Source organism: Pistacia vera, unplaced genomic scaffold (genome assembly GCF_008641045.1).
Source record: "Pistacia vera cultivar Batoury unplaced genomic scaffold, PisVer_v2 Contig1009, whole genome shotgun sequence".
NCBI lineage: Eukaryota > Viridiplantae > Streptophyta > Magnoliopsida > Sapindales > Anacardiaceae > Pistacia > Pistacia vera.
The window spans coordinates 15,573-43,531 of NW_022195038.1; the positions used below are offsets into that span (position 1 = coordinate 15,573).

General features: G+C 34.5%; 1 protein-coding gene across 1 annotated transcript; it reads left to right on the plus strand.

The window, feature by feature from the left end:
* Nucleotides 1–402: 402 nt before the first annotated feature.
* Nucleotides 403–27,907, plus strand: LOC116105364 (MAP3K epsilon protein kinase 1-like). Its single transcript, XM_031391825.1, has 24 exons — nt 403–619; nt 1,147–1,281; nt 2,819–2,839; nt 3,093–3,166; nt 3,258–3,348; nt 3,425–3,508; nt 4,160–4,261; nt 14,416–14,547; nt 14,821–14,892; nt 15,756–15,859; nt 17,293–17,395; nt 17,612–18,016; nt 18,966–19,298; nt 19,433–19,477; nt 20,206–20,385; nt 20,497–20,580; nt 20,995–21,086; nt 21,180–21,263; nt 22,589–23,463; nt 23,833–24,221; nt 24,354–24,488; nt 25,475–25,881; nt 26,336–26,450; nt 27,482–27,907. Exons 1-24 carry the CDS (start codon nt 560–562, stop codon nt 27,656–27,658), a joined length of 4,299 nt encoding a protein of 1,432 aa, XP_031247685.1. The 5' UTR covers nt 403–559; the 3' UTR covers nt 27,659–27,907.
* The last annotated feature ends 52 nt before the right edge of the window (nt 27,908–27,959 follow it).

Sequence of the window (27,959 nt, forward strand, 5' to 3'; positions counted from 1 at the left end):
GAAAGTGTCATTAAAGCAAACCTTGGGTGGGAAAAAGTTGTTTACTCTTAAAAGTTAATTTCAAAACTAAAAAATTTTATAATAATAATTCTATATACAATTTAGATGGTTAAAAAATTTAAATAAAGTGTCTCATAACCTATTAAATTACTCACAAAATTAATATATGAATTAAAAAGAAAAAAAAAAAGAAAAAGAAAAAAAGCATAATTATATCAACTTAAATCCCATTGAAAAAGAATAGTTGTAATTGACTTGAATAGACAACTGTCTTCAAAAGTTGAGAACATAATTTCCACTCTGTTAAAAGTATTATTAATTCTTTAATTAATTTATTAATTTCATTACTAACCAAACCCACCAATTGCCTTTAGCCTTTAGCCTTTGCCTTGCTCTTTCTCTCTCTCTCTCTTCTTTCTGTCGGAGCTCTGGCTTTTTCGCCGGAATTCCATACTCTCTCCATTTCTCTCATTAAAATGGTCCATCTCTAGGGTTTACTTTCCCAAACCCAGTAATTGAATTGCAATTTTCGTTTTGACGAACACTTGAAGTGCCAGCGATGTCTCGCCAGATGACATCCACGGCTTTTCACAAATCCAAGACTCTTGACAACAAATATGTAAGCCCATTTCCCTCTAATTTAAGTTATTTCTTCTGTTAAAATCTTTTCGAAAAGTGAAGTTTCTTAGGGTTTGTGATTCTCTCTTCCTTTCTCCCTCTTTTTTTTTTTTTCGTGAACGAAATTGGAGGTCGGATTTAGAAAGTAAGAAAAAAATATTTATGACTGTTCACTGAATTATGTAGTTTCAGTTCTGTTTTTGTATGGGCTTGTCATTTCAGTTTCTTCTACTTTTCCGACATTTTCTGTGATTCAGTTGTTTTCTGGTTATATATTTTCAGTGCGCTTCTTTGATTTCAAATGAATTCTTAAACAGTAGGTTCTTCAAAAAATTTAAAGAATTTAAGTTAGAATTCAGTTGTACTGGACTTGAATGAGAGGAGGCTTATATATATATATATATATTTTTTTTTTTTTTGCTTTTCCAAATAGTGAATAACTAAAGTTTTACGAAACCAAAATGGAGTGCTATTTGACTATGAGACTTCCATTTTTCTTTTTTTCTTTTTAATTTGTTTTTGGTCTAGATGCTTGGAGATGAAATTGGAAAAGGTGCTTATGGTCGTGTGTACAAAGGCTTGGATTTGGAGAATGGTGACTTCGTTGCAATTAAACAAGTTTCTTTGGAGAATATAGCTCAAGAGGATCTTAATATAATCATGGTTTGGTTCCTTATTTCTTTGTATTTAGTTCAATTCCTTCAAACCTTTTTTTCATCATCATCTTCTTTATTGTTTTTCAAATTGATGCTTTTTGAAGACAGTGATATGTAGAATCATTATTCTTTAGTTATTATCTTAAATTTTATATTAGCAAAAAACTTTGTAATGAATTATTTAAGGAGGCAACCTGGTAATGCTACTAATCTACGTACAGAATGTTTAGTGTGTTTCAGTTTTAGGTTCATTCAGTTTAAAGGCATAGTCATCCTGTCAAGAAATAACTGCTTCTTTTAATGTTTACAAATGTCGTAGACATACATTGATAAGAACCCAGAAAAACTAGCCACAATTCCTCACAGTTAATCAGCCGAAAGAATCACAACAAGATGAATGAGATACGTCTGTACTATATTGAACTGAACTGACAAAGGATTGACACTCTATTCATGAAAAAGTATGAAAAATATGCAATAGGAAATGTAAAAGATAGCACTAGCATTTTGAGGAGCTAGGAACCTCCAAGACCAATTCCCACTAAAACCATCCTCTCCCTTTTACAGACTCTGTCCACTACTTATATTCAACTGACCCTACTCTATTCTTTAACTGGTGTGCAACGTGGCTTTTCCCCTAACAAACTTCCTTTCACTCATATAGCCTACCCCCCCCTCCCCTCTTCTTCTCTTCTTGTAAATTTTGTGTGATGGATGGTGACCTATCAGACATTAGTGTCATTTTATTTTTGCTGGTTTCTCTCTGCGTATAATACTAACATTCAAATTTTACCTCTCGGATATGGAACCAGTGGAATGCAAATTAGCTGTTTAAATGCGTCAGGCATTGCTAGAATAGCTATGATTATGGAAAACTTTAGCTGGTTGAAAACCTAGTTCAAAGTGTAAAAAGTTTACATTGCAATGTCTATCCTGTAATTGAGTTGGGTGTTTGCTTATATATATTCTTTTAGTTGCTTATTTGTTTAATATAAGCAGTATAACTTATATGCTAATAATGATACAGAGTAAGAAATATCATTGCACTTTAAGGGTTTTTTTTTTAGTGTGTGTGTGTGTTTCTGTTTGCAGATGAATTTGTTTCTTGGATATGTGGTGGAAGGTTTGAGTAAAAACTTACAAGCTTACTATCAAGGCCACTTGAAACTAAAGAGTTCTTTCATGCGATTATCATGTCCCATCCCGAGGACCTGCTTAAGAAATTCAAATTTCACTCAATTATTGACTGTTAGAATTGGGTTCTAATATTTCGTGAGTGCATTCGTGTTTTGAGAAAATATGGAAATATTATTATTGTGTGTCTTAAAAGAATTATCTTATCTTCATATCAGTTCTCATTCAGTTCCCAAAGAGTCATAATTTCTGGCATAACTTTTACTTCATTTTTTTTGTTGGTAATTTTTTTTGAATTAATAGGAACATTTCTGTATTATATTTTTTTTCTGGTCTCCACTGTGTAAGTTGGCTGATGTGTTGCTTTTTCCTGTTTATGCTGTTTCTTTGCGGAATTCATTGACATACAGCAAGAGATTGATTTATTGAAGGTAGCTTTATCTCTATACTTATCCACTGGAATTTGTTTTTTCAATTTTTTTCTTGCTATAGTTTGACATATTTTTGCCAGTATTTAGTATTAAGTCTTAAAGGATGTTTTCAATGGGATATGCTGAACTTCTGGTTTCTTATAAAAAATGAAAAGGGGCGAAATCATAGTTTCTTATAAAATAAAAAAAGGGATGTCATGAAATTCTGGGAATTTTTTGTTCATGATATTCAAATATCTTCCTTCTCTTACAGAATCTGAACCACAAAAATATTGTGAAATATCTTGGGTCATTGAAGACAAAGACTCATCTTCACATAATTCTTGAGTAAGTGACTTTTTTGTTGAAAAAAATCTTAAGCGTAGCATTATGAGAACCTGTCTAGAAAAGCTTATGTGGTAGTTTTCATTTGTTGCAGGTATGTGGAGAATGGCTCTCTTGCAAATATTATTAAGCCAAATAAATTTGGGCCTTTTCCAGAATCTTTGGTGGCTGTTTACATTGCCCAGGTTAGCTCTAGTGCAATTTATTTCTATTGATTGGGGTTAAAGTTTCATCAGTCTGGTAATATTAATTATGACACAGGTCTTGGAAGGCTTGGTTTATCTTCATGAACAAGGTGTTATTCATAGAGATATCAAGGGTGCTAACATATTGACAACCAAAGAGGTGACTTATGTCTTGCTTTCTTCCTGTCTTTTTCCTTGATGTATTTTTTTTAAGAGCATTTTGTTTACCAACAAATTGTGCTGAATCTCCATAACTTACTGTTTGATATAGTAATCTATGCTGTAGGTCTTTCCATTTCCTATTGCTAATCACTACTCCTAGCACCAGAAGTTTGCTATCTTTATCTTTTCCAGTATGGTGGCTTTGATAGGACTGACTGTGGTTGCATAAATTTTTAGTATCTTTATTTGTTTATTTTTGTTTGAAAAAACTCCATGATTTGTAGCACTTTTCTAATATCAGATGTGATATTGATTTGTGGTAATATGATTACCTGATATTTGATCTGCTTTATTAATGATGCATAACGTTGATTGTTTGCTAGGATATATTCTTGGTTAGACTAATACAAAGGCAATGGAAGTCTTTTTTCATCAATTTATTTTACCTGCACCATTTTATTTGGCCTTGAAGTCTATAAAGTTTAAAATCTTACGTAAGTTAAATGTTCAGTATCTTGTACCTAATATATCTTTGCTGCTTCTGCAGTTTTATTGAAGTCTTATGGTCTTAATGTTGTTATCTGTTCATTAATGCTTCAGCATGTTTGAGATTGGCTTAGGAAATACTTGACCTGGTTTTTACTTTTAGGGTCTTGTGAAGCTTGCTGATTTTGGTGTTGCCACAAAGCTAACTGAGGCTGATGTTAACACGCATTCAGTTGTTGGAACACCATACTGGATGGCTCCTGAGGTATTTTTTTGAGTCTTTTTATCTCAGCATATTCGCTAGGTTTAATCCTAACTGATGGTTTCATTTTTTTTTTTTTTTTTTTAATTTCTTTTTTATGCTGAGAATATACTAATGAAAATGTTAAGGAGTTACAAGTACGAAGTGGACCAGTTATCCACAAGAAGCTCAAAAACCATTCAATTTTGGCAAAATATATACAGAAACTGATGAGTTGTTTCTACATCAAGGAAAATAAGATTTACTAGCACAGATTCCAGATAAATCCAATTTTTAGGCTCTTCTGTGTTCCTAAACATTCCATGAAATGCTTGCAGTATTGTCACTCTTAATGCATAATTTTTTTGTTGAAAAGATTGATGGTCTATGCCAATATTTGTTTTTGCAAGTTCTATAAATCTGCTACTGTTTAATCATGTTACATAGAAAAGCGACAAAGCCTGGATAGGCTGCAGTTTGGAAAGAAAATAGATAGAATTCAGCTTGTTAATCTTTTTAGTCGAAGAGAAATTAAAATTAGGCACAAAAGGGCTTGAAGTTGGCTTTGATAGAGATTATTGAAGCAGTTAATATGAAGGATGAGTCAACTTTTGAGTTGGGCCTAATAAGAGGCTTATTTGTCAATAACTGAACTGAAAGCAATTGACCAACAAAGAAGAAAAATGTGTTCTGTTTATAATTTCTTTTAGGATTTTTGAATTACATGGAAAAAGGTAGATTTTGTTTTTCGGTGGTGTATATATATATATATATGTAGTCAGGACATCTTGATGTAAATTTGGTCAGGACCATATATATATATATATATATAGACTTGGCAAAAAGGTACTCGTACCCGTGGGTCAACAGGTACTTGCATCAACTGGTACCTCTAAAATTTACTCGTATAAAAGTTATCCGTACCTGGCCCGCCCGTAAAAAATGCGGGTGGGTCGGGTAATGCCTGCGGGTACTTGCATTTTATTTAAAAAAATCATTAAAAAATTAAAACCCTAATTCAATTAACCAAACACCCAAACCCAATTCCATTTTCACCATCTCTCTCACAGTCACAGACTAACGCCATTTCTCTCAATCTCTCATAATTTCACACCATCTCTCTTAGACTCTCACATAGCCATCTCTCTCACGCTCATTTGGCCATTTCTCCAATCGCCATTTCTCTTTCACGCAGCCATCTCTCAAGTCGCCATTTCTTCTTCAGGCAGCCATCTCTCTCACGCTTCTAGGATCCTCTTTAAAGCGCCGTTCATCTGGGCTCTCAGGTAGACCTCCATTTTCTGTTTCTCTCAAACAACCCAGTGACTTTGTTAGCTGCCTTTATTGTTATTGTTAGGTTTCGTCTCTTTATTGATTCGTTTTTATCAGAAGCAACAGAAGACTTCAGTGCACATGTAAGATTAAAGGTTTGGAATTTGTATTTTTCACTGGAACCAAAAACATGACTTGGCGGTGAAATATAAATGCTTCAAGATTGTACTGAAGTATCCATGATCTCGAAAACTTAAGTTAAGGTTCAATAACAATATTTGAGTTGTAATAACTTTGTGGAACTTTGAAAGCAGATTCAACGCTTGCATTACTCAATGCAACACGAAAGGAAGAACATAACTTGGAGTAAGGAGATAGAAAAGCTTGAACAAGCAAGGAAGAAAGCTATTGCAAATAAGGAGATAACAAAGACTTTAACACTCGGTGTGAGTATTTGATTTGTAGTTGTTGAAAATTTTAATTGGGAAGAGGAAAGAGAAGATGGAAATTTATTGGGAAGAGGAAAGAGAAGATGGAGGGTCTTGTGCAGAAAGGGTGATGGAGATGCGTAGACCTGGCAAACTGACGGGTCGGGTAGTTGCGGGTAATGGGTACGAGTAATTTTTTTAACGGGTAGGAAAATGCATGGCTCGTACCTGCCCGTACGAGTACGGGTCGACCCGCGGGTCACCCGTTTCCCACATATTTTCACATTTTATTTTATCTTTTTTCAAATTAAAGTAACCCATCTCCATCACCCTCTCTGCACGAGACCTTCCATATTCTCTTTTCTCATCCCATTAAATTTCCATCTCCTCTTTCCTCTTCCCAATAAATTTCCATCTTCTCTTTCCTCTTCTCAATTATCATTTCATCTTCTCTTTCCTCTTTCCAATTAAAATTTCCAACTTTTCTTCTTCCCAATTAAAATTTCCAGCAACTACAACATTAACTACTCACATCGAGTGTTAAAGCCTTTGCTATCTCCTTATTTGCAATATCTTCTTCCTTGCTTATTCGAGCTTTTCTATCTCCTTATTCCAAGTTATGTTCTGGAAAACGAGCCGGGCACGGGCAACTTTTATACGGGTAAATTTTAGAGGTACACGTTCTTGCCCATTTGATGCCGGTGCTCGTTGACCCGCGAGTACGGGGTACCTTTTTGCCAGGTCTAGAGATGGTTACTTTTATTTGAAAAAAGATAAAATAAAATGTGAAAATATATGTGGGAAATGGGTGACCCATGGGTAGACCTGTACCCGTACGGGCGGGTACGGGTCATGTATTTTCCTACCCATGAAAAAAAAATGACTCGTGGACCTGTACCTGTTTTACCCGTTACTCACAGTATATATATACTTGGCTAAGGTATAAGGTTCAAGTCATGAGGGAGGTGTTTGCAAGGTGGAGAGACCACGGAGCAGAACAAAGCTGTGGGGGTCCAAAAGAGGCGTGGCCAGAAGGATCCATAGCGGACAATACCTTGGACATGTTCGGCGCGTGGGGAAAGCCCTTGAGCCGAAGGTGGCAAGATATAATTTTGGGGACGAAATTATTGTAAGGGGGGAGGAAATGTAATACCTAAGATGTCAAAGGTATGTTCCAAACTCAAAATAGTCATTTGGAATGGTATGAATTAGGGGTGAACGGTTTCGGGTACCTTGCATGTTTTGGGGGAATCGAAACTGGAACCGCCGGTGCAGGTTCCAAAAAAAAAGGAACCAGAATCGGAACGTATCGGTTCTGATTCTTAAATTCAGGGAACTGGAACTTGAAATGTAGGTTTCGGTTCCTTACTTGGGTACCTTTTAAAAAATCAATTACGCCCCTATTAGTTTAAAAATGACAAAAATACCTTAAAAGCTTACAAATACACCCCTAACAAATTAAGAAAACCTTTATTTAGTAGTTTTTAACTTTTGATTACTCATTCATTTGTGTCTAATGTGACTCATAAATCCTCTAATCTCTAGACAACACTTGAATTCAATAAATTCATTACAATTCATATAAAATTTCTTAATCAAAACCAAAACACAAACAGGTTCCAAATAGGTTCCAAGCCGGGTACTCGCTTCAGGTTCTTTTCCTAAGTTTTGGTTCCGGTTTCAAAACCTGTAGGAACTAGAATCAAAACTGCACAATGTCGGTTCCAATAGAATGGAATCGGAACCTATCCGCACAGTGTAGATTCCGGTTCTGATTCTACCCGCAGGTTTCGGTTCTACTTGTTACCCATGCTTAGGGTTGAGCAGTTTCGGTTACCTTTCATTTTTCAGGAAAATTGGAAGCGGAATTGCACAGTGCAACTTCCCAAAATAAGAACCTGGAATTAGAACCTGTCGGTTCTGGTTCTTAAATATAAGGAATTGGAACCTGCATTAAAAAATAAGAAAAATACCTTAAAAGTTTACAAATGCATCCCTAACAAATTAAGAAAACCTACATTTAGTAGTTTTCAACTTTTGATTACTCATTCATTTGTGTTCAATGTGACTCATAAATCCTCTAATCTTTAGACAATACTTGAATTCAATCAATTCATCACAATTCACATAAAATTTTTCAATTAAAATCAAAACACAAGCAATTATTGAAATAAGAAAAAGAAGAATGAGAGAACAACTAGTGTAAACAAAGCAGCAACAGATTTAACACTATCCCAAAATGGTCAACTCCAAACCGGGTACCCGCTTCTGATTCCTTTCCTAGGTTTTGGTTTTGGTTCCTGATCCTCTACATCGGAATCGGAACTGCACAATATCGGTTCCAATAAAATGGAATCGGAACCTACACGTACAGTGCGGTTCCGGTTCCGGTTCCAGTTCCGGTTCTACCCGCTACCCGTGCCCACCCTAGTATGAATCAATTATCCATAAAAGAGTATTAAGGGCAAAATAGTCATTTTGCCTATGGATAAGCATTGCAAAAGTTAAGGATGAGTAGGCTTAATTGCATTTAAAGGTATTAAGTAATAATTATGTTTAGAACCAAATGACCAAAATACCTTTATACGAAGAATTAAGGACTTATGAGTTATAAAATTAAAATAATTGGGCCAGTAGCATAATTTTGAAAAATTAATGAAATATTTTCCTATAAATGATAGGAAAATTCGTTCAAGCCAATAGGAGACATAATTTCTTTAATCTTTCTTCCATTTTCTCTTAAATCCTTCATGAAACAAGCTTTCTCTTTCTAAGTTTTATAAGAGTTTTACATAATTTTTTTAAAGAGAATAAGATAGGAGCCTTGGATCTTCAAATTGAAGGGTTTAAAGTAAGGATTGAAAACGCTAGTTTTGATGTGATTTGAAGATTCGAGGTAGATGTTAAGGTATAATGTTATATATGTAGGATTAAGATGTAAAAGAAAATAGAGTAACACTACAATCACTAACACTTCTTACTAACTTTCTCTCACTAATGCCACGTGTCAACTCACAATTCATCAGTTCACATGGGTCCCGCCTGTCCAATAATGGATCCTGCCTCACTAAGCCAATCACAAACACCCACATGGGGTTAGTGAGAGGGGTTAGTGAGGGTAGTATTATTGAAGAAAATAAAGACAAAGGATTTGGTAGGGGAATTTAAAAAAAAAAAAGTAAGAAAGAACCTCCCATGACTTTAGAGATTATGCTAGGGTTTGTAGATTTTAATGGAACCTTAAATTAAGGCTTTAAGACATAGAATTTGTTGATGGCAAGTGTAGTTGAACTCATTAATTTTATTTATTGCCTTGAATTCATTATACATGAAATTATTGCTATTTATGTTTTATGAGTTATGTTTAATTGAAGAAAATGAAGTATTGATATTAATTGTGGCAAAACTTGTAGTATTGGAGGTCACATAGTGTTGAATGGTTGCTATTAAAAGTGTTGATGTGTTGTTTGCATTAACTTACAATGTTATAGCAATGATGGATGACAATGAGAATGAGGTTTTACACTTCCTTTAAGATGTTAAAGACTATTAAGAGGAGGTTTATTTGATTCATAAGTTGACCTATTTGTTAATTGTTAATAGGAATTGATGTGACATAGTTTAATATGAAAAATTCGGATTTGGTAAGTTTAGGGGGTTATGTTAAACATGCTTCAATATTTCGATCATAACTTGAGTTATAAAAATCGAAATGAGATGATTCTTGAAGCACTAGAAAGTTAAGACATAGTTCTATAACTTTTATGTTTAGGCCAAAAGCCAATTCGTTTAGTGAGCTTAATACTTTTGATTTATCTATGAATTATCAATCCATTTGCATTACCTTTTGGTCACATTTATCATCTTAAAACATGTATTACATTGCATCTTCATGCCATTTCATAACATTAATCATGCATTCACATCATGACCATATATATCTTTAAAAAATCATCTAAGTAATGGGTAAACATTAGTATATGGCTTAATCACATCAATATATAATCAATTCATAATCATAATAAACAATTATGTTAAATTTTAAATTTTAATAACTAGAAGTTTATTCTTCAGGCCATTTTCCATCCATTTCCTAAATGAATTGGCTCTTGGTGTAAACATAAAAGTTATAGGGCTATGTCTTAACTTTTTAGTGCTTCAAGAATCATCTCATTTCGATTTTTATAACTTAAGTTATGGTCGAAATATTGAAGCATGTTCATAACCCCTAAACTTACCAAATCTGAATTTTTCATATTAAACTATGTCACATCAATTCCTATTGACAATTAACAAATAGGTCAGTTTGTGGATCAAATAAATCTTCTCTTAATAGTCTTTAACATCTTAAAAGAAGTGTAAAACCTCATTCTCATAATCATCCATCATTGCTATAACATGTTAATGCAAACAACACATTAACACTTTTAATAGCAACCATTCAATACCATGTGGCCTCCAATACTACAAGTTTTGCCACAATCAACAACAATACTTCATTTTCTTCAATTAAACATAACAACTCATAAAACATAAATGACAATTACTTCATGTATAATGAATTCAAGGCAATAAATAAAATTAATGAGTTCAACTACAATTGTCATTAACAAATTTTATGTCTTAAAGCCTTAATTTAAGGTTTCATTAAAATTTACAAACCCTAGCATAATCCCTAAAGTCATGGGAGGTTTTTCCTTATCTTTTTAAAGAATTTCCCCACCAAATCCTTTGCCTTTATCTTCTTTTACTCCTTAAACCCTTTAATTTGAAGATTCAAGGCTCCTATCTTGTTCTCTTTGAAAATATTATGCAAAACTCTTTTAAAACTTAGAGAGGGAAAGCTTGTTTCATTGAGGATTTGAGAGAAAATGGAAGAAATGTTGAAGAAATGATGTCTCCTCTTGGCTTGAACGAATTTTCCTATCATTTATAGGAAAATATTTCATTAATTTTCCAGAATTATGCTATTGGCCCAATTATTTTTATTGTATAACTCATAAGTCCTTAATTCTTCATATAAAGGTATTTTGGTCATTTAACACTAAACATAATTATTACTTAATGCCATTAAACCTACTCATCCTTGACTTTTGTAATGCTTATCCATAGGCAAAATGACTATTTTGCCCCTAATATCCTTTTATGGATAATTGATTCATACGTTCCAAATGAATTGACTATTTTGTTCTTAGTTAGATTTTATGTTTTTTAACATAAAATTAACATCTAAAGGACTATTTTGAGTTGAGAAAATACCTTTGACATCTTGGGTATTACATTTCCTCTCCCCTTACAATAATTATGTCCCTGAAATTATAGAAACAGTTCTGGGTATCGACTTTTTATATTTTGCTCCATTTCCTAAGTAGTTTCTTCTATCTTGTGATTCCTTCAAAGCACTTTTACTAGTGAAATTTGCTTGTTTCTGAACTCTTTTACCTTTCTGTCAAGGATTTGAATTGGACGTTCCTCATAAGTCAAATTATCCTGTAATTCCACTGTCTTCATCTAAAGCACATGTGAAGGATCACTAATATACTTACCCAGCAAAAAGACATGGAAAACATTATGGACTCTTTCCATGCTCATTGGTAGCGCAAGTCTATAAGCTACTTTGCCTACTCTTTCCAATACTTCAAAGGGTCCAATGTAAAATGAAGCAAGCGTGCCTTTCTTTCCAAACCTCATAATATGTTTATAAGGCGCGACTTTTACAAAAACCTTGTTGGCCACTTGAAATTCTACTTCTTTTCTTTTTAGGTCGGCATAGCTCTTCTGTCGATCTTGGGCTTGCTTCATTCTTTCTCTGATAAGCTTGACATCTTCAATCATTTTTTGTGTCATCTCTGGTTCAACTGCTTGAACCAAATAATCTTTTTCTCCAATATAATCCCAGTACAAAGGGGATCTGCATCTTCTTCCATATAATGCTTCATATGGGGCCATCTAGATAGTGGATTGATAGTTGTTGTTGTAGGCAAATTCTATTAGTGGAAGTATATTATTCTATTTTGCCTTGTGATCCATACAACAAGCTCTAAGCATGTCTTCAATCACTTGGTTAGTCCTTTCAGTTTGTCATCAGTTTGAGGATAATAAGTCATACTGAAGGCTAACTTTGTACCCAATGCTCTCTGCATTCCAACCCAGAAAGCTTATATGAACTTGGTATCTTTGTCTAACACAATCGTCTTGGATACTCCATGTATTCTCACAATCTCTTTGACATATAACTACCCTAATCGAAATGCATCTATCTTATCTGTCATAGGTAAAAAATGAGTTGTGTCACAGGTAGAAAATGAGCTGTCTTGGTCAATCTGTCAACTACCACCCAGATTGCATTATATCCTCGCTGAACTTTAGGAAGTCCCACAATGAAATCCATTGAGATATCCTTCCATTTCCATTTAGGAATCTCTAAGGGTTGGAGTAATTTTGAAGGTCTCTGATGCTCTGCCTTTACTTGTTGACATATTATATATCTGACAATATAATTGGCAATGTCTTTCTTCATACCTGACCAATAGTTTTTCTTTACATTTATACACTCCTAGGGTGGGCTGTATAAAGTGTATCGTATGTCTCACTAAGGATTTTATTCCTTAGTTAGTTCTTCATCATGAGGTACACATATTCTATCTCTAAACATCAGTGCCCCATCGACTATTTTAAAGTTTGTCTCTTTACCCTCTGTCATCGGTTGGCAGATCTCCTTGCTGATATCTTCTTTAGCCTGTTTCATCTTGATCTCCTCCACTAAAGTGGGTTTGATCTCCATTTGAGCCAATCCTCCTTTAATCACAATTTCAATTCCTTCTTGGAAGATCTCCTGCTGTAGTCATCCCTGTACAGTAATCTGAGATAAAGAGACTTTTCTACTAAGGGCATCTGTTACCCAGATCAAATGGTGTACATGCATGGTCTTAATAAGTTCATGTCAGGATGTCCTGACTAGAGATCAGTCAGGACCATATATATTTACCGTTAGATCCATTACATTGGACTAAATAACCCAGATCAAATGCTGTATGTGCATGGTCTAAATAAATTTATGTCAGGATGTCCTGGTTAGAGAATTAATATATTTATTTATTTATATTTATTAAAGAAGTTAAAAAAATTGTCATATACTGCTTAGCCAATTTGGCACCCTTCTTTGGTGATACCACAAACGTCAAAGGAAATTCATACACAGCTTGCAAATGAGGCCATGTAGGGCCTGTTGAGGGTTCTTCCTCTTCTAAATCAAAAGCTTTTTTATCTTGTTATGTCATTGAAGTCATAGACGATGCAAAACGGGTTCAGTTTTTTGGTTAAACATCCTTAATACTTCAAGCAATGCTTGTATGATATCCGGTGGTTTTTTATGGCAAGGCTTGCAGGGTTTTAGATATCAGTGTGTCCTGATAGCGTATATGGGCAGTGTTATTTGGTGCAGTGGTGATGGTTGACAAGTGTAGTGCGTGTAGATGTTATTTTTTTTTTGCAATTTTGGAGGGATTTTTTTTCTTTAAGCAAAACTTTAAGTTAAGCGTTATTTTTGGAAACAATGGAAAATTCAATTAATGCAGAATAAGATGTATGAGATGACATCATAACCTTTATAATCTTTACTGTGTTGAAACTAGAAACCCTGAGCTTTAAGGGGTGTGATAGATTTGGAACTGCAGGGGATGACTGTGATACTGTAGCAGACCTCAGGAATCTAGGTGCTATTTTTTCTTAAACTTTTGCTGCAAGTTAGAGTTGATATAGATGATGTTATTCAAAGAGATATCCCTAATATATGTTCATCTGCTTCTTTGTTTGCCTGCAGAGAAAAAATTTTAAAACTCTGGATATTTTGTTCTTGGACTGTAGCAATGCTTTAAGTTTGTGGTATAAACTAATTCAGGCGGCAAAAATATAGTGATATATTTTGGCTCTTTTGCCCCTTTTTGATGGAACATTTTCATGCCTTTGGTGAAAGAGACATGGTCAAAATTTGGAGGAGTTGCACATTGTTGGCTACTTTCTGCTGATGTAGCAAGAAAGAAATAGAAGGATCTTTCTTCTTCATGCTTCGCTGGAAAACACATCATTTCAGGAATAGATTTTTAGAGAATAAATAGAGAATATAATGGTTTGAGAGGAGAGAAAAGGGAATAAAGAGAGAAATGTTTGTTGACTGTGCATTTTGTTTTAAGAACATGCTACTTGTTTGTAGGCTCCCCACACGAGACAAGCAACAGACTTTTCTGTAAACTGCTGCCTGCCAATGCAATGGCTGACAGTGTCAGGCCTGGGTGCGAGTAATTTGCAGGAGCCCAGACTAAGACCTATTAGATGTTGTGATTAATTACTTCTTTGTCAAATGTGATCATGTCTAAATAATATTTGTCACATTTAGTTGGTTTAAATTATGTCTTCCATTGTCTATTACATGTTTCTTAAGGTGTCTATGGGTTCATATGAAACTGAAATATGTTGCAGGTGATTGAGATGTCTGGGGTTTGTGCTGCGTCTGACATTTGGAGTGTTGGCTGCACTGTGATTGAATTGCTTACATGCGTGCCTCCTTACTATGATCTGCAGCCTATGCCAGCTCTCTTTCGTATTGTCCAGGTTTGATCTATGGTTTCTTCATAATTGTTACCCATTTATTAGGATGAGGAACCAAATGCTTCCTGCAAATCCTGTGATTTTTTTTCCTTCTTTTTATTTCTGTTAAAATCACATTGATCTCTCATAATGCCTGATGGATTTTTATGATCCATAGTGCTCCTAGAATTATACCTTTCTGCTAGAATTTCTAAAATATTGTTATTGTTAGGTTGTTTATTGTAATGATGACAAATTTTTTCCTCTTTCCCCACTTTTCTTTTCCAATAATTTCAGGATGAGCGTCCTCCAATACCTGATAGCCTATCTCCTGACATCACTGACTTTCTGCGTCAATGCTTTAAGAAGGTAAAGTGCAAGATAAATAGTCTTTTCTTTTTTTGCTCAAGGTTTTTTGTTCATCTCTAAGTCATAGATCAGTGTAGTTGTTTAATCATAGAATTTTGTATGTAGTACTCTAGCCACCTCAACTTCATACTTCATGACTATTTGATGTTTTTGATGTTTTGACTTTAATTATTTAGAAAGAGGGTGACTGGTCTTATGTTTTTGATTCAGTAAAGTAGTTGCTGGTGAAAGCACTTATGTCATCTCTCTACTAAATTGTAGTAGTTGTGCAGACATTCCAAAAGTCACAAGTTTGTCATTATTTCTTAGATTGCATCATATAAATTTTGTAACACTAGCTCCAAAATTTCTTCTCCTTAATTACTGATGTGCAGTTAGAGAACTTTACAGTTAGTACATCTTCCAAAGTGAGGGACACCCTTGAAGTGGTAGATCTCTTGATCATTAAGGCATTAACTTCCAAGAAGATGCTTGCATGAGTGAAAAGATGCTGGATGTTAAAGTTGTATTTTGTGATTGTCCACTTCTATGATCAAGATAGTTATAGTTAACTCCTATAGCAATTCTATGTATTTCATAAAATGTCAACAAAATTAAGAATAAATAATTTTTTTTTTTTTATAAAAGAGCCACTGATTGACATGCAATGAGAGAAGTCATTATGCATGAGATTTATGAGATAGAAGAATTAGTACCTAGTTTGCACTTGTATGACGATTTGTTTTTGAGTGGGGGTGATTGAAGCAAGGCAGGATAATTAACTTGTAATATAGAGGTGAATGCCATTTGTTTGACTTCCCCTTGATGTGTAGTATACTGTCATTTCCATCATTCATTGCATGACCTATTGTTGCTTTTTCCAGGATGCTCGACAGAGGCCTGATGCAAAGACATTGCTATCTCACCCTTGGATACAGAACTATAGACGTGCACTGCAGCCTCCTTTTCATCATAGTGGACCAGTGAGGTAGATACATTTATAGTCCCATATATTATTTAGTTGCCTGTTGTGCAAGGAATCTATGTTCTTGATGCACAGAAGTTTTGATGGTTTCAATCTACATGCTAATTCATAAGTTTGTAGTGACTTTTACAAATTAGTCTTAAGAGATTTGGATCTTTATATATACATATTGTATTTTATTGCACTGAACACGTCCATGTGCAACTCTGACGGTGTAATTCAATTCCTGTACATCAGAGACATTGTTAAACTTGTTACTATAACCATATGCAAGTTTTTGAAAATTTAAATTGCAAGTTTCTTACTAATTTTAAATTTTCCACCATTTTTTTTACTCTCGCTGCTGGTGCTTATATCATTTTTTAGCAAATGGGAATTTAATAGTTTTCACTAGTTTAATTGTGAACTTTTTAAAATTCTCTGCTCTTCGGCATATTTTGTTGTCCCTTTTTTTATCCTAGTATTGATAGAATAAACTTGTGCACTGATTGTTTCAGGTTTTATGATTTGATTTCTAGGGGTACAACTTCCTGTAGGACTGTTTATTGGGATGTTATATCTCATAAGTACCAAGTTTGTAGGGTCTGGCAGTAGTTTTAACTTGGTGAACCGTATGAATGGGTCAGGCATTCCTAGGTTCCATAAAAAATTCTAAGTTTGTTGGACTTCTCAAGTAATATATACATGTTGGAAATTGAGGCTTTTTTTTCTTATTTTCTTTATTTCTTTATTTTTTTTTTTTTTTTTTTTTTTTTAACATATGAAAATCATTTAGTTGTTCATACTTCAACATTTTCTATTTATACGATTGATACATGGTTTGGTCTAAGTTGAAAATCAATGATAAGAGTGTCCACTCTTGTAACACAATTTACTTCATTAATTCAATTTTTTTTTTTTTTCTATAGAAAATTCCTTTAAATCTTGAAACAGGCTGTGTGATAAAATATGGAAAAATCTTTACCAAGAATGAAAAGTTGCTGGAGTTTATTGAGTTTGTTGCATGTTTGGTTTAGTGGTAGTAATGGTGGAATCCATCCTGTAATTATTATGAGATCTTTTGCATGGGATCCCAGTAAATGCCACCTATTAGGGCTTTAATTTAGGTTCTCTGTTAAATGTCTGACTGAAATATTGGAGATATAACTCTGTTGTACTGACTAACGATTTTGAATTCTGGCCCAATGGTATTCTTCTTTTAGGTCGAGAAGTTGTTAGTGTTTCTTCCATTTGTCTTCTATTTATCCTTTTTACATTTCATCTAGCCCACCCTGCTGAAGAATGATTTTATTTTATTTTTTCTTTGGTTTATGTCTTTACCATCAGGATTTTTGTATTCTATGGAAGCATTGAATCTAATCTGCACTTCCAGTGAAGTGTGTTTTACTCCTGTTGTTATTGTATGCTTCCTCACTAAATACTCTTCTTTTTGGCAGAAATAAACATGAAGATGTTTCGACAGATGCGGAAATGTCTAATGAAGATAATTGGAGTGCTGGTGAAGGTTTTTCAACAGAGAAAGCAGGAGCAGCTGTGACTGTGAGAATATTTTCTACCTGGACTTTCAATGGAGCAAATTAATACCCTTTTATGAAACAATATACAGAGTGATGTGTTTGGCAAAAGGAATTGGATAAATTAAATTAAAGAAAGTACAAAATAAGCAGTGCTAAGAGTTATCTACTCTTCAATTTAAGATGAAGTAATTGAAGTGTATTTGTTTTTCATTAATGACTTGGGCCTTTAAATTTTCAGGGCTCTAGGAAAGACTTGCCGGAAGCTACGCATTTGAGCAAATCTGATAAGGAAAATTCTTCAAATGGTAATTTTGTTGAAGAAAGAATAGAAAATATAGAAAATCTAGAGGATGTCATTCAATCAGATCAAGTTCCCACCTTATCTATTCTTGAGAAGTCAGCTATACAAACTGGGTCTTGCACTATATCTTCTAATAAAGTTGTGGGTGCAAAGGATCCAACTGAGCTTCAAGAGATATCAAATACAAGTGATCAGGAGGAAATGCTGATCAGTGGTGAGGCTGGATCTCCTGAAACAAGACGAAAAAATGTAGCTACTAAACATGGTGGGAAAGGAAGTTCTAACAATGTTGAGAATAAATCATTTGGTTTTCCGAGAAGTCAAAATAATAATCTTCAGAAGGTATGACCCTGTTCAGTTTAGAATTTAAATATAATTCCTTTTTTTTTTCTCTGTGAAAAGAAGGGAAACAGTAAAACTTAAGAAAACTTATTTATTTGAAATGTCTTCAAAAATATTTTCAGATTTTAATTAGATACAACGCTAAAAGCTACTTTACAATCAGAAAATGAAAAAAAAAAAAAAGTTCATTATAACTGTTTTCTATAGTTTTCTAACTTTGGAAACAATCTTTCGATATGAAAAGTATTGGGAAACAAGTCATAGTTTTTGAAAATTATTTACAAATCATAAACAACATGGACCTTAAATTAATTGTAATTAATATCAGTTTATTCTGATTGCTGTTCATCATAATTTTGTTTTTGTTGTTAGATCTAAATTTTCTTTTTACAGTACCAGAAAAGGCTTGCATAACTGTATGCACTGATAAAATATTTGTCATGAACAGTTCTTGCGGTAAATCATTGCTAAGATGGAAAAAAAAGGTTGTGGCTTGGGTGTGTGGATGTTAATTTGCCAAATGAAGAAAGAAAAAAAAGGACTAATAACATTTTCATTGAGATGACTGGTGTTTCTACCTTAAGAACAAAGGAATTTATTAAGTTTTTTAGCCAACAAAATGAATGTAATAAATAACTTCACTCATTTCCTAGTAATGGATGATATTAGATCCCCATGGTCTTTGGGCCTAGTGGCATCTGTTTTTCCCATTATAGTAGGGTGCAGAGCAAAAGTTATGGGTTTGATCCTGGTTGTGTTCATACATTTATTTACCAATTTTTTTTTAAACGATGTTGTTTTTGCTATTTTTTCCCTTCATTTCTTTTTCAGTAATTTTCTGAGGGCTAGTAGTGGTTTATCCAAGGCCTGGATTCAAGCTTACCTAGGAGTCTGATTACTACATTAAAAAATTGAACCTAATGGATTTGTGTAAATTCCATTTTTGAAGGCTGTAAAGTCATCAACAACCTTGGGAGAGAATGAGCTGAGTAGATTTAGTGACACTCCTGGAGATGCTTCCTTGGATGATTTATTTCATCCATTGGAGAAAAACATGGAGGATCGGGCAGCTGAAGCTTCAACATCTGCATCCACATCGCATGCGAACCAAAGCAATGCATCTGTTACTGATCCTGGGAAAAATGACTTGGCTACAAAATTGAGGGCTACAATTGCTCAGAAACAGATGGAGAATGATATGGGGCAGACAAATGGTGGTGGAGGGGACCTATTGCGGTTAATGATAGGTGTTTTGAAGGACGATATTGACATTGATGGCTTGGTATGTTTGAAGTATTGAGGTTGATTGCTCTTTTTTATTATAATCATAAAAGGAAAAAAAATCTGCATTGAGTTCAGAAGGTTAATGTCTTATTATATGGTTCTCATTGTTTATTTATTTTTTTCTTGGGTCAGGTTTTTGATGAGAAATTGCCTCCGGAAAACCTTTTTCCTCTACAGGTACTCAGCATTTTGTTACCATAAGCAGTCTTGATTGGTTTGATATCGATGTTCATCTGCACTGGATTTGTGTGCATTTTGTGTTCTACTAATTAAGCAAAAAGTATATGTTCTGTAGATTATGTAGTGACTTTTGGTTAGGGTATGTGATCTTTCTCTTGATTGTGAATTGAAGTTTGGAGTTAAAAATGCTTGTGATTATTTCTAAGTTGGTCAGGCTCCACCGATATATTACTTATATATTCAGTAGAGAATCCTTTTTTTTCCTAGTGAAGGTTTCAATGACATTGAACTCCCTTTTGGATCTTCTATTTAATATTTATTAAATTTCTGCTGAAACAACCTCTGCTACTCATAGTTATTTGGGTTGGATAAATGACACCATATGTTTTATTCAGAATAATGACATTTAATCCACTTTCAATAGGTGGGTTAAATTTGACATGTATGATTAACGTAGTTTGCAGTTGAAGTTTAGGAATGAGATATAAGATTTAATTTCAACTAGTCAAAGTTAAAAGAGTATATTCCTATGCTAAGTATTGCTTTAAAGGAGTTAAACCTATGACAACCTATGACCTACGCTTCTGGAACATATGTTATGTCAATTCTTCATGTCTTTTGCTTATTAATTCCTGCTGAACATGTCAACAGATTTGAGAAATTATATATAAGTTTTTATTTTATTATTGCATAGACTTGAAGCTTATTATGTTTTTGCTTTGTAGGCTGTTGAATTTAGCAGATTAGTCACATCCTTAAGATCAGATGAATCTGAAGATGCAATAGTTTCTTCCTGTCAGAAACTTATATCTATCTTTCACCAGCGGCCTGAGCAGAAAATTGTTTTTGTTACCCAGCATGGTTTGCTCCCTCTAATGGAATTGCTTGATGTTCCTAAAATTCGAGTATGTTAGCTATATGAACCTTTATTCATTTTTTAAGTGTTCATTAGTATATGCCAGAAGTTGGAATTAACAAACATCATTTGAGTTTATTAGCGCTTTTTATGACTGCAGGTTTTATGTAGTGTGCTTCAACTAATAAATCAGATTATTAAAGATAACTCCGATTTCCAGGAAAATGCTTGCCTTGTTGGTTTGGTAAGTAGTATGCTCATTCAAGCTTTATTATTCCATAAGTTGATAATTGCTTGACATTTATGGTTGGGTGGCTTCTGAAAAGGAGGCTGACATTTGTGAATTTGCTCCAGTTGAATAGTCCTTTTTCTGTGGACTTACCTCTGTCTTTATTATGACCTTCTTATAGTATACACTAGTTTTTATTGTTGGATAGTCAAGTAAATCAAATTTGTGTGTAACATAAATGAAAGGAACATGAATTCTGGGTGATTTTAGGATTCCCTTTTCACGATAGTATTGCAGCAGTAATATTTAGCACTGTGTTTCACATTATATTTACCATGTTTTTTATTTTCCTGTGCTCTTGAAAAGACAAGTGGGTGGGATTTTTTTGTAGATTAGATGCGATTTTACTAATTTTGAGCCACATGATAGATCCCTGTTGTGATGAGCTTTGCTGTACCTGATCGTCCTCGGGAAGTTCGCATGGAGGCAGCTTATTTCTTGCAGCAGCTTTGCCAGTCAAGGTTTGGAATTTTCTCCTTTATTTGCTTGTAATTTCTTGCTTTTCTTTATTGGAAAATAGAATTAGGACATATCACGAGTTTTCTTATTTGCAGCTCATTGACGTTGCAAATGTTCATAGCTTGCCGTGGAATTCCTGTTTTGGTTGGTTTTCTAGAGGCTGACTATGCAAAATACAGGTTTGTCTCTCAGTTTGAAAGATTGGTGTAGGAATTAGTGAGTACAGACCAGAGAAGTCAATAAATTTAAAAATGACTTTTTTTCCATGAAAAATCTGTTGTAAAACTATATGAGTAAACATTGCTCATCCACTAATGATACCATCTATCAGAATTAAGTGAATATTCTTTTTGGAGTGCATAGAGGCTTCCATGCACTGTATAAAGTTCTCATAATACAGTATAAACGTGCAGAGTTACCTCTTTGAGGAACATTGTTTGGTCATGTTTAGATATCCGGTGAAATAGAATCTGTAGATAGTAGCATCATTTGAATACCATCCAAATTTATGTGGTTTGAATACTTTGGGGAAAGATTAAGTGTAAAATTTTCTTTTTACATGCATTATTCAAAATATTCATTCACTTGAANACCTATCAGAATTAAGTGAATATTCTTTTTGGAGTGCATAGAGGCTTCCATGCACTGTATAAAGTTCTCATAATACAGTATAAACGTGCAGAGATACCTCTTTGAGGAACATTGTTTGGTCATGTTTAGATATCCGGTCAAATAGAATCTGTAGATAGTAGCATCATTTGAATACCATCCAAATTTATGTGGTTTGAATACTTTGGGGAAAGATTAAGTGTAAAATTTTCTTTTTACATGCATTATTCAAAATATTCATTCACTTGAAGATAATAAGAAGCCTGTCTCTTTTAGGAAAAACAATCTTGCAAATGCATTGTTATGTTTCCTTTGAGACACAGCTTTTCTACTAGATTGCTCCTTAATGGACTTACTGAAAGTTAAAATCTTCTTGTTCCTTAGATGTTTTGCATCAGTTGTGATCATAATATAGAAATTGGTCATTGTTCTAATTTGATGATCTTGGTAGTAACATGACCTTATATATTACCGTTTGGCCACCTTGGTCAGCACGTAGTTTCATTGTGGCAAATAATTAGTGGGTTTGATATTATGGTGATATTTAGCTCCTTTTTCCACTGGAACAGAGTGCCAGACATTCTTATTGGGTTTGATTTATTTTATTTTATTATTAATATAAAAAACAATGAAATTTATACTATTAATGAAAGGAGATGAATTTGCAAAAGTGGACCAGCAGACCACTATGTGAACAAAACTGTAACGACGGTTAACCACCATATACGAAGACAGTCAAATGACCACAATAACCTTATAATTGTTGTGAAAACACTATCCTCACCTCCCTTTTATTTTCATTAATTCTTATGTTCATCTTACTCCTCTATTGTTGATATTTTATATTTTTGCTATTAATCTTTGAAAATGCACTGATTGTGTTCTTCACATCCAGGGAAATGGTTCACCTAGCTATTGACGGCATGTGGCAAGTCTTTAAGCTTCAGCGATCTACCCCAAGAAATGATTTCTGCCGTATAGCTGCAAAGAATGGGATACTGCTTAGGCTTATTAACACACTTTATAGCTTGAATGAGGCAACTCGACTAGCTTCTATATCTGTTGGGGGTGGATTTCCGGTAGATGGGGCAGCTCAACGACCACGTTCTGGTCCCTTGGACTCCAGCCATCCTATATTCACTCAAAGTGAGGCTCCACTTTCTTTAACTGATCAGCCTGATGTTCTTAAAGCTAGGCATGGAATGAGTGATCTTCCCTTGTTAATCGGAACTCAAGAACCTTCACGAGGTTCAACGTCTCATTCCCAGAGGTTAGATGCCAATCAATCAGATTCCCAATTTCTTGCTGTGGATAATGACAGATCACAATATAGCAATGGAGTGTTGGATGCAGTCGCTTCAAAATTGCCAGAGCCCGTTGCAAATTCAGCAACTAAGGAACCTTCAGCTGCCATGTCTAAAGAGCGAGACCTGGATAGATGGAAAGCTGATCCTTCACGAGCAGAAATTGACCTCAGACAGCAGCGAATCACTAACTCTGCAAATAGGACATCTACAGACAGACCTCCAAAATCACCAGAAAGTGCATCTAATGGATTTCCTACTTCAATGACTACTCAGTCAGATCAAGTTCGACCTCTGCTTAGCTTGTTGGAGAAGGAACCACCCTCCCGGCATATCTCTGGTCAGCTGGAGTATATGCGCCACCTCCCCGGGATGGAAAGACATGAAAGTATACTGCCCCTCTTACATGCATCTAATGAAAAGAAAACCAATGGCGATTTGGACTTTCTGATGGCAGAATTTGCAGGTGATTGCTTTTATTTATATACTTTTCCATGGCTTTAGGAATTTGACCCTGTATCATTTCAACTTTATACTTCCAGGTTGTAGTTTATAAGCATCTGGGTGTCGAGCTTTGCTTTGACCTTTAATGTGGCTCCTTTCCTATGTTCCTCTATGGCATATTGGTAGTTTGTAGTGGTAATGCAGACTCAGTTCTAGATTGCATAGCAACTAAAGGAAGAAAAGCTATATTAGCGTTTTTTACCTTTTGTTGTCTATTTTCTTTATATGTTGCTGTTTTTTCTTATTTATTTTCTGAACTTTAGCTTAAATAGCTTTATGCTTGGGGACAATTTGGTTTTATTTAGGTAAATGATTCCTTTATGATTCACAGAGGTTTCTGGACGTGGAAGAGAGAATGGCAATCTTGAGTCTACACCGAAAATTGCCAATAAGACAGTGACGAAGAAGGTGGGAACACTGGCATCTAATGAAGTAGCTGCGTCCATGTCTGGGATTGCATCCCAAACGGCATCAGGAGTTCTGTCTGGCTCTGGTGTTCTAAATGCCAGACCAGGGAGTGCAACATCATCTGGGTTACTTTCCCACATGGTATCAACATTAAATGCGGATGTTGCAAGGGAATACCTGGAAAAGGTAGCAGACCTTCTGCTCGAGTTTGCTCAGGCTGACACAACAGTAAAATCCTACATGTGTAGCCAAAGCTTGCTTTGCCGTCTTTTTCAGATGTTCAATCGAATAGAACCCCCTATTCTTTTGAAGGTAATATAGAAAATTTTCTTACCCCCTATTCTTTTGAAGGTAATATAGAAAATTTTCTTTTTACCTCAATTTTTCAGATTTTATAAATTATTTCTCTCTCTTGCAATCTTACTGGTTTCTTGTTTGTTTTAGATACTGAAGTGTATTAATCATTTGTCAACCGATCCAAACTGCTTAGAGAATCTTCAGCGTGCAGATGCAATTAAATATTTAATCCCAAATCTTGATCTCAAAGATGGGCCGCTTGTATCTCTAATACATCATGAGGTTGGGATTCCTAGCCTAAATTCCTNTTGCAAGGGAATACCTGGAAAAGGTAGCAGACCTTCTGCTCGAGTTTGCTCAGGCTGACACAACAGTAAAATCCTACATGTGTAGCCAAAGCTTGCTTTGCCGTCTTTTTCAGATGTTCAATCGAATAGAACCCCCTATTCTTTTGAAGGTAATATAGAAAATTTTCTTACCCCCTATTCTTTTGAAGGTAATATAGAAAATTTTCTTTTTACCTCAATTTTTCAGATTTTATAAATTATTTCTCTCTCTTGCAATCTTACTGGTTTCTTGTTTGTTTTAGATACTGAAGTGTATTAATCATTTGTCAACCGATCCAAACTGCTTAGAGAATCTTCAGCGTGCAGATGCAATTAAATATTTAATCCCAAATCTTGATCTCAAAGATGGGCCGCTTGTATCTCTAATACATCATGAGGTTGGGATTCCTAGCCTAAATTCCTATGAATATATGCCTTTTAGCATTGCAAATTGTATTTTTGTGTACTTTGTTTTATTGTAGGTTCAGTATATGAAAATCTTGTTTGGTAATTACATGCATGATTGGTGAAGCGGCTCTTGAATTATATTCTGATGTAATGTGTGGACCTGTATGTATGTTTTGAGTGTCCCACCATGCAAATAGGAAAAAAAAAAAAAAAAAAAAAGAAGGTAAATAAAAGTAGGAAAATGTTTCTACTGCCTCAAAAATTTGTTTCACTGCAGTTTTATGGAGAGGATGGCAGCTACACTGCATTGAAGCTTTAGCTGCACATTTAATTTGTATTTTCCTATAGGATCAATAATCTAAGTGTTTTACACCACAAACTTGTCTTGTTTATTCTACGTCTCTGTCCAAGTGTCATCACTGAATTAAGTTGGACTGTCAATCTGCATGATTATACTGCTATTTTTTCATTGATCTTTTAACTATTGCCACTGACTCGGTTCTGATCTCTCCATATTATTTTGTGTTTCTTAAGGTCCTCCATGCACTGTTCAATCTCTGCAAGATTAATAAGAGGAGACAAGAACAAGCTGCTGAGAATGGAATTATTCCACACTTAATGCACTTTATAATGTCTGATTCTCCCTTGAAACAACATGCATTACCTCTTCTGTGTGACATGGCTCATGCATCTCGCAATTCAAGGGAACAATTAAGGGCCCATGGTGGATTGGATGTGTATTTGAATCTTCTTGAGGATGAGGTTTGGTCTGTGACAGCATTGGATTCAATTGCTGTTTGCCTGGCTCATGATAATGACAACCGCAAGGTGGAACAAGCATTGCTGAAAAAAGATGCAGTTCAGAAGTTGGTGAAGTTTTTTCAAAGATGTCCTGAACCACATTTCGTGCACATATTGGAGCCTTTTCTGAAAATTATAACGTATGTGATATAACTTCTATTTTTTTCAGTGGAGATAGTTGTTACTAGTTGTAAATATTGATATGATTATCTATTAGTCTTTTGGGGTTGCTAGTACAGAAGATGCCAACCTCATAAGATTGTCTATTGTGCCTTTTCACTATTTAAATACAGCATAACTTATTCTGACTGATGTGCTGTGCAGATAGGATTAGATACCTGCATATATCAGCTAGTTATGTTTAATTTTGTCAGCATTCAATACTTTGATTCACAGATCAATATGCATTTGATGTGTGGCATAATAATGTTTGGGAAATCTTAGATGTTTTTTAATTTAAAAGTAGTTGTAGTCACCAAAATATCTGGGTGAACGTCTTATTTTCTTGGCATTGACAATAATTACATACTGCAGAATAGCTCTCCTTCTGGTACTTTCTTAAATTCTAAGCACTATGTTACTTTTGGCATGCAGGAAATCATCCCGAATAAATACAACATTAGCTGTCAATGGTTTGACACCATTGCTCATTGCAAGGCTGGATCACCAAGATGCTATAGCCCGTCTTAATCTGCTTAAATTAATTAAGGTAAGTAATACTTGCATATACTTTTTACTTTTCGCTCTCCATCTCCATTTCCCATTTGATTCAGTCTTGCATGTGGTTTTTTTTGTCATAGTTTGTAGTAAGGAGATAAAGTTTAGTGAACCTAATGTATTCACAAAAATTCCTGTACTGTGTTGGTAAAAATCTTGGCTGACCTCACCTTGCTATTTGAAAGAATTTTCTTTCAGTAATCTAAGTTGCTTCAAGGAATGAGCAGAATGCCAGTAGTTGTATTTTCAAGAATTGTCATTAGGAAATGGAAGTCATCTTTATTAAATTTTGCCTGCCTTTCATTTTTCCTTGATATTCCCTTCAGTGTCATTCTATGCAGAAAATTGTAAAAGAATCATTTGGCTAAAATTTCCAAGTCTTTTTAATGAATTGTGACTGATTCATGGTTGTTCTGTTTGTTGCTGGATGTTGCTTTCAAACAATTAAAGGTTTGTCTCCAAGAACTAACAGGCTTTAGATGTTAAAACTTGTCCCCAATTTGTTAAGAGTTCTGATGTGGGCTTAGTTTCAGCGAGATGCTGAACTATAATACAAGTTCAAGGCCATTCACGTTTCTCAACTTTTAGGAATAAATAACAGTTAATGCTTCTCTTTTATGACGTGTGCCTGATATGCAAACTTAGGTGCCTTGTGTTCCTGTGATAGAAAATTATCAATGTGTTCAAACAGTTACTCGCAAACTGGCAACTGTGTTAGTTTTAGGTCTACTTAGCGTTTCAATCCATGCCAAAGCCCTGTGTCTTCTTCTGTGCCCTTCCCCTCTCTTGACTCGTTAGTCAATATTTATCACCTTTGTAGAAGTTTTAAGTAGTTGAAAAGGACTCCCGAAGCTGAGCGTATATCTATATTAGTTTTGCAGTTGACCATTTGGGTATTAATCTTAAATGGAATTTCATTCATATGTTTATTAGGATTAATATTTTTGTCATCATTGTACAAAAGAGTCCCTATTTGCTTCCTATAATTTTATGAATTGCTTACGGCGAAACTTTTCTGTTAAGGCTGTTTACGAGCACCATCCTCGGCCAAAACAATTGATAGTCGAGAATGATCTTCCACAAAAACTTCAGAATTTAATCGAAGAAAGGAGAGATGGGCAGCATTTAGGAGGACAAGTTTTGGTCAAACAAATGGCTACATCGCTGCTTAAAGCACTTCATATCAATACTGTTCTGTAAATTCGTGTCTATATTTGTTCTGCCCTCGCGTATATTTGGTTCAAAAGGGAGGAATTGTATTTATTTATTTTTTCTAAGCCTCGTTTCTTTTTCCATGGTTTTGATAATTTCTAATAGCCTATTTAATGATGTAAGGGCGTCAAAATTTGGAATTTACTCCTACTTGGATCTTGTAGGTGTCCCATAGTGGTGGCTTCTTTTCTTCATTGAGCTTGCCTAGAATCAAGACTCCTTTACATTTTTTTTTTTTTTTTTCGGGAAAATCTGATGGTTTGGTCTCTTGCAGCCCTGCTTAGTTTGT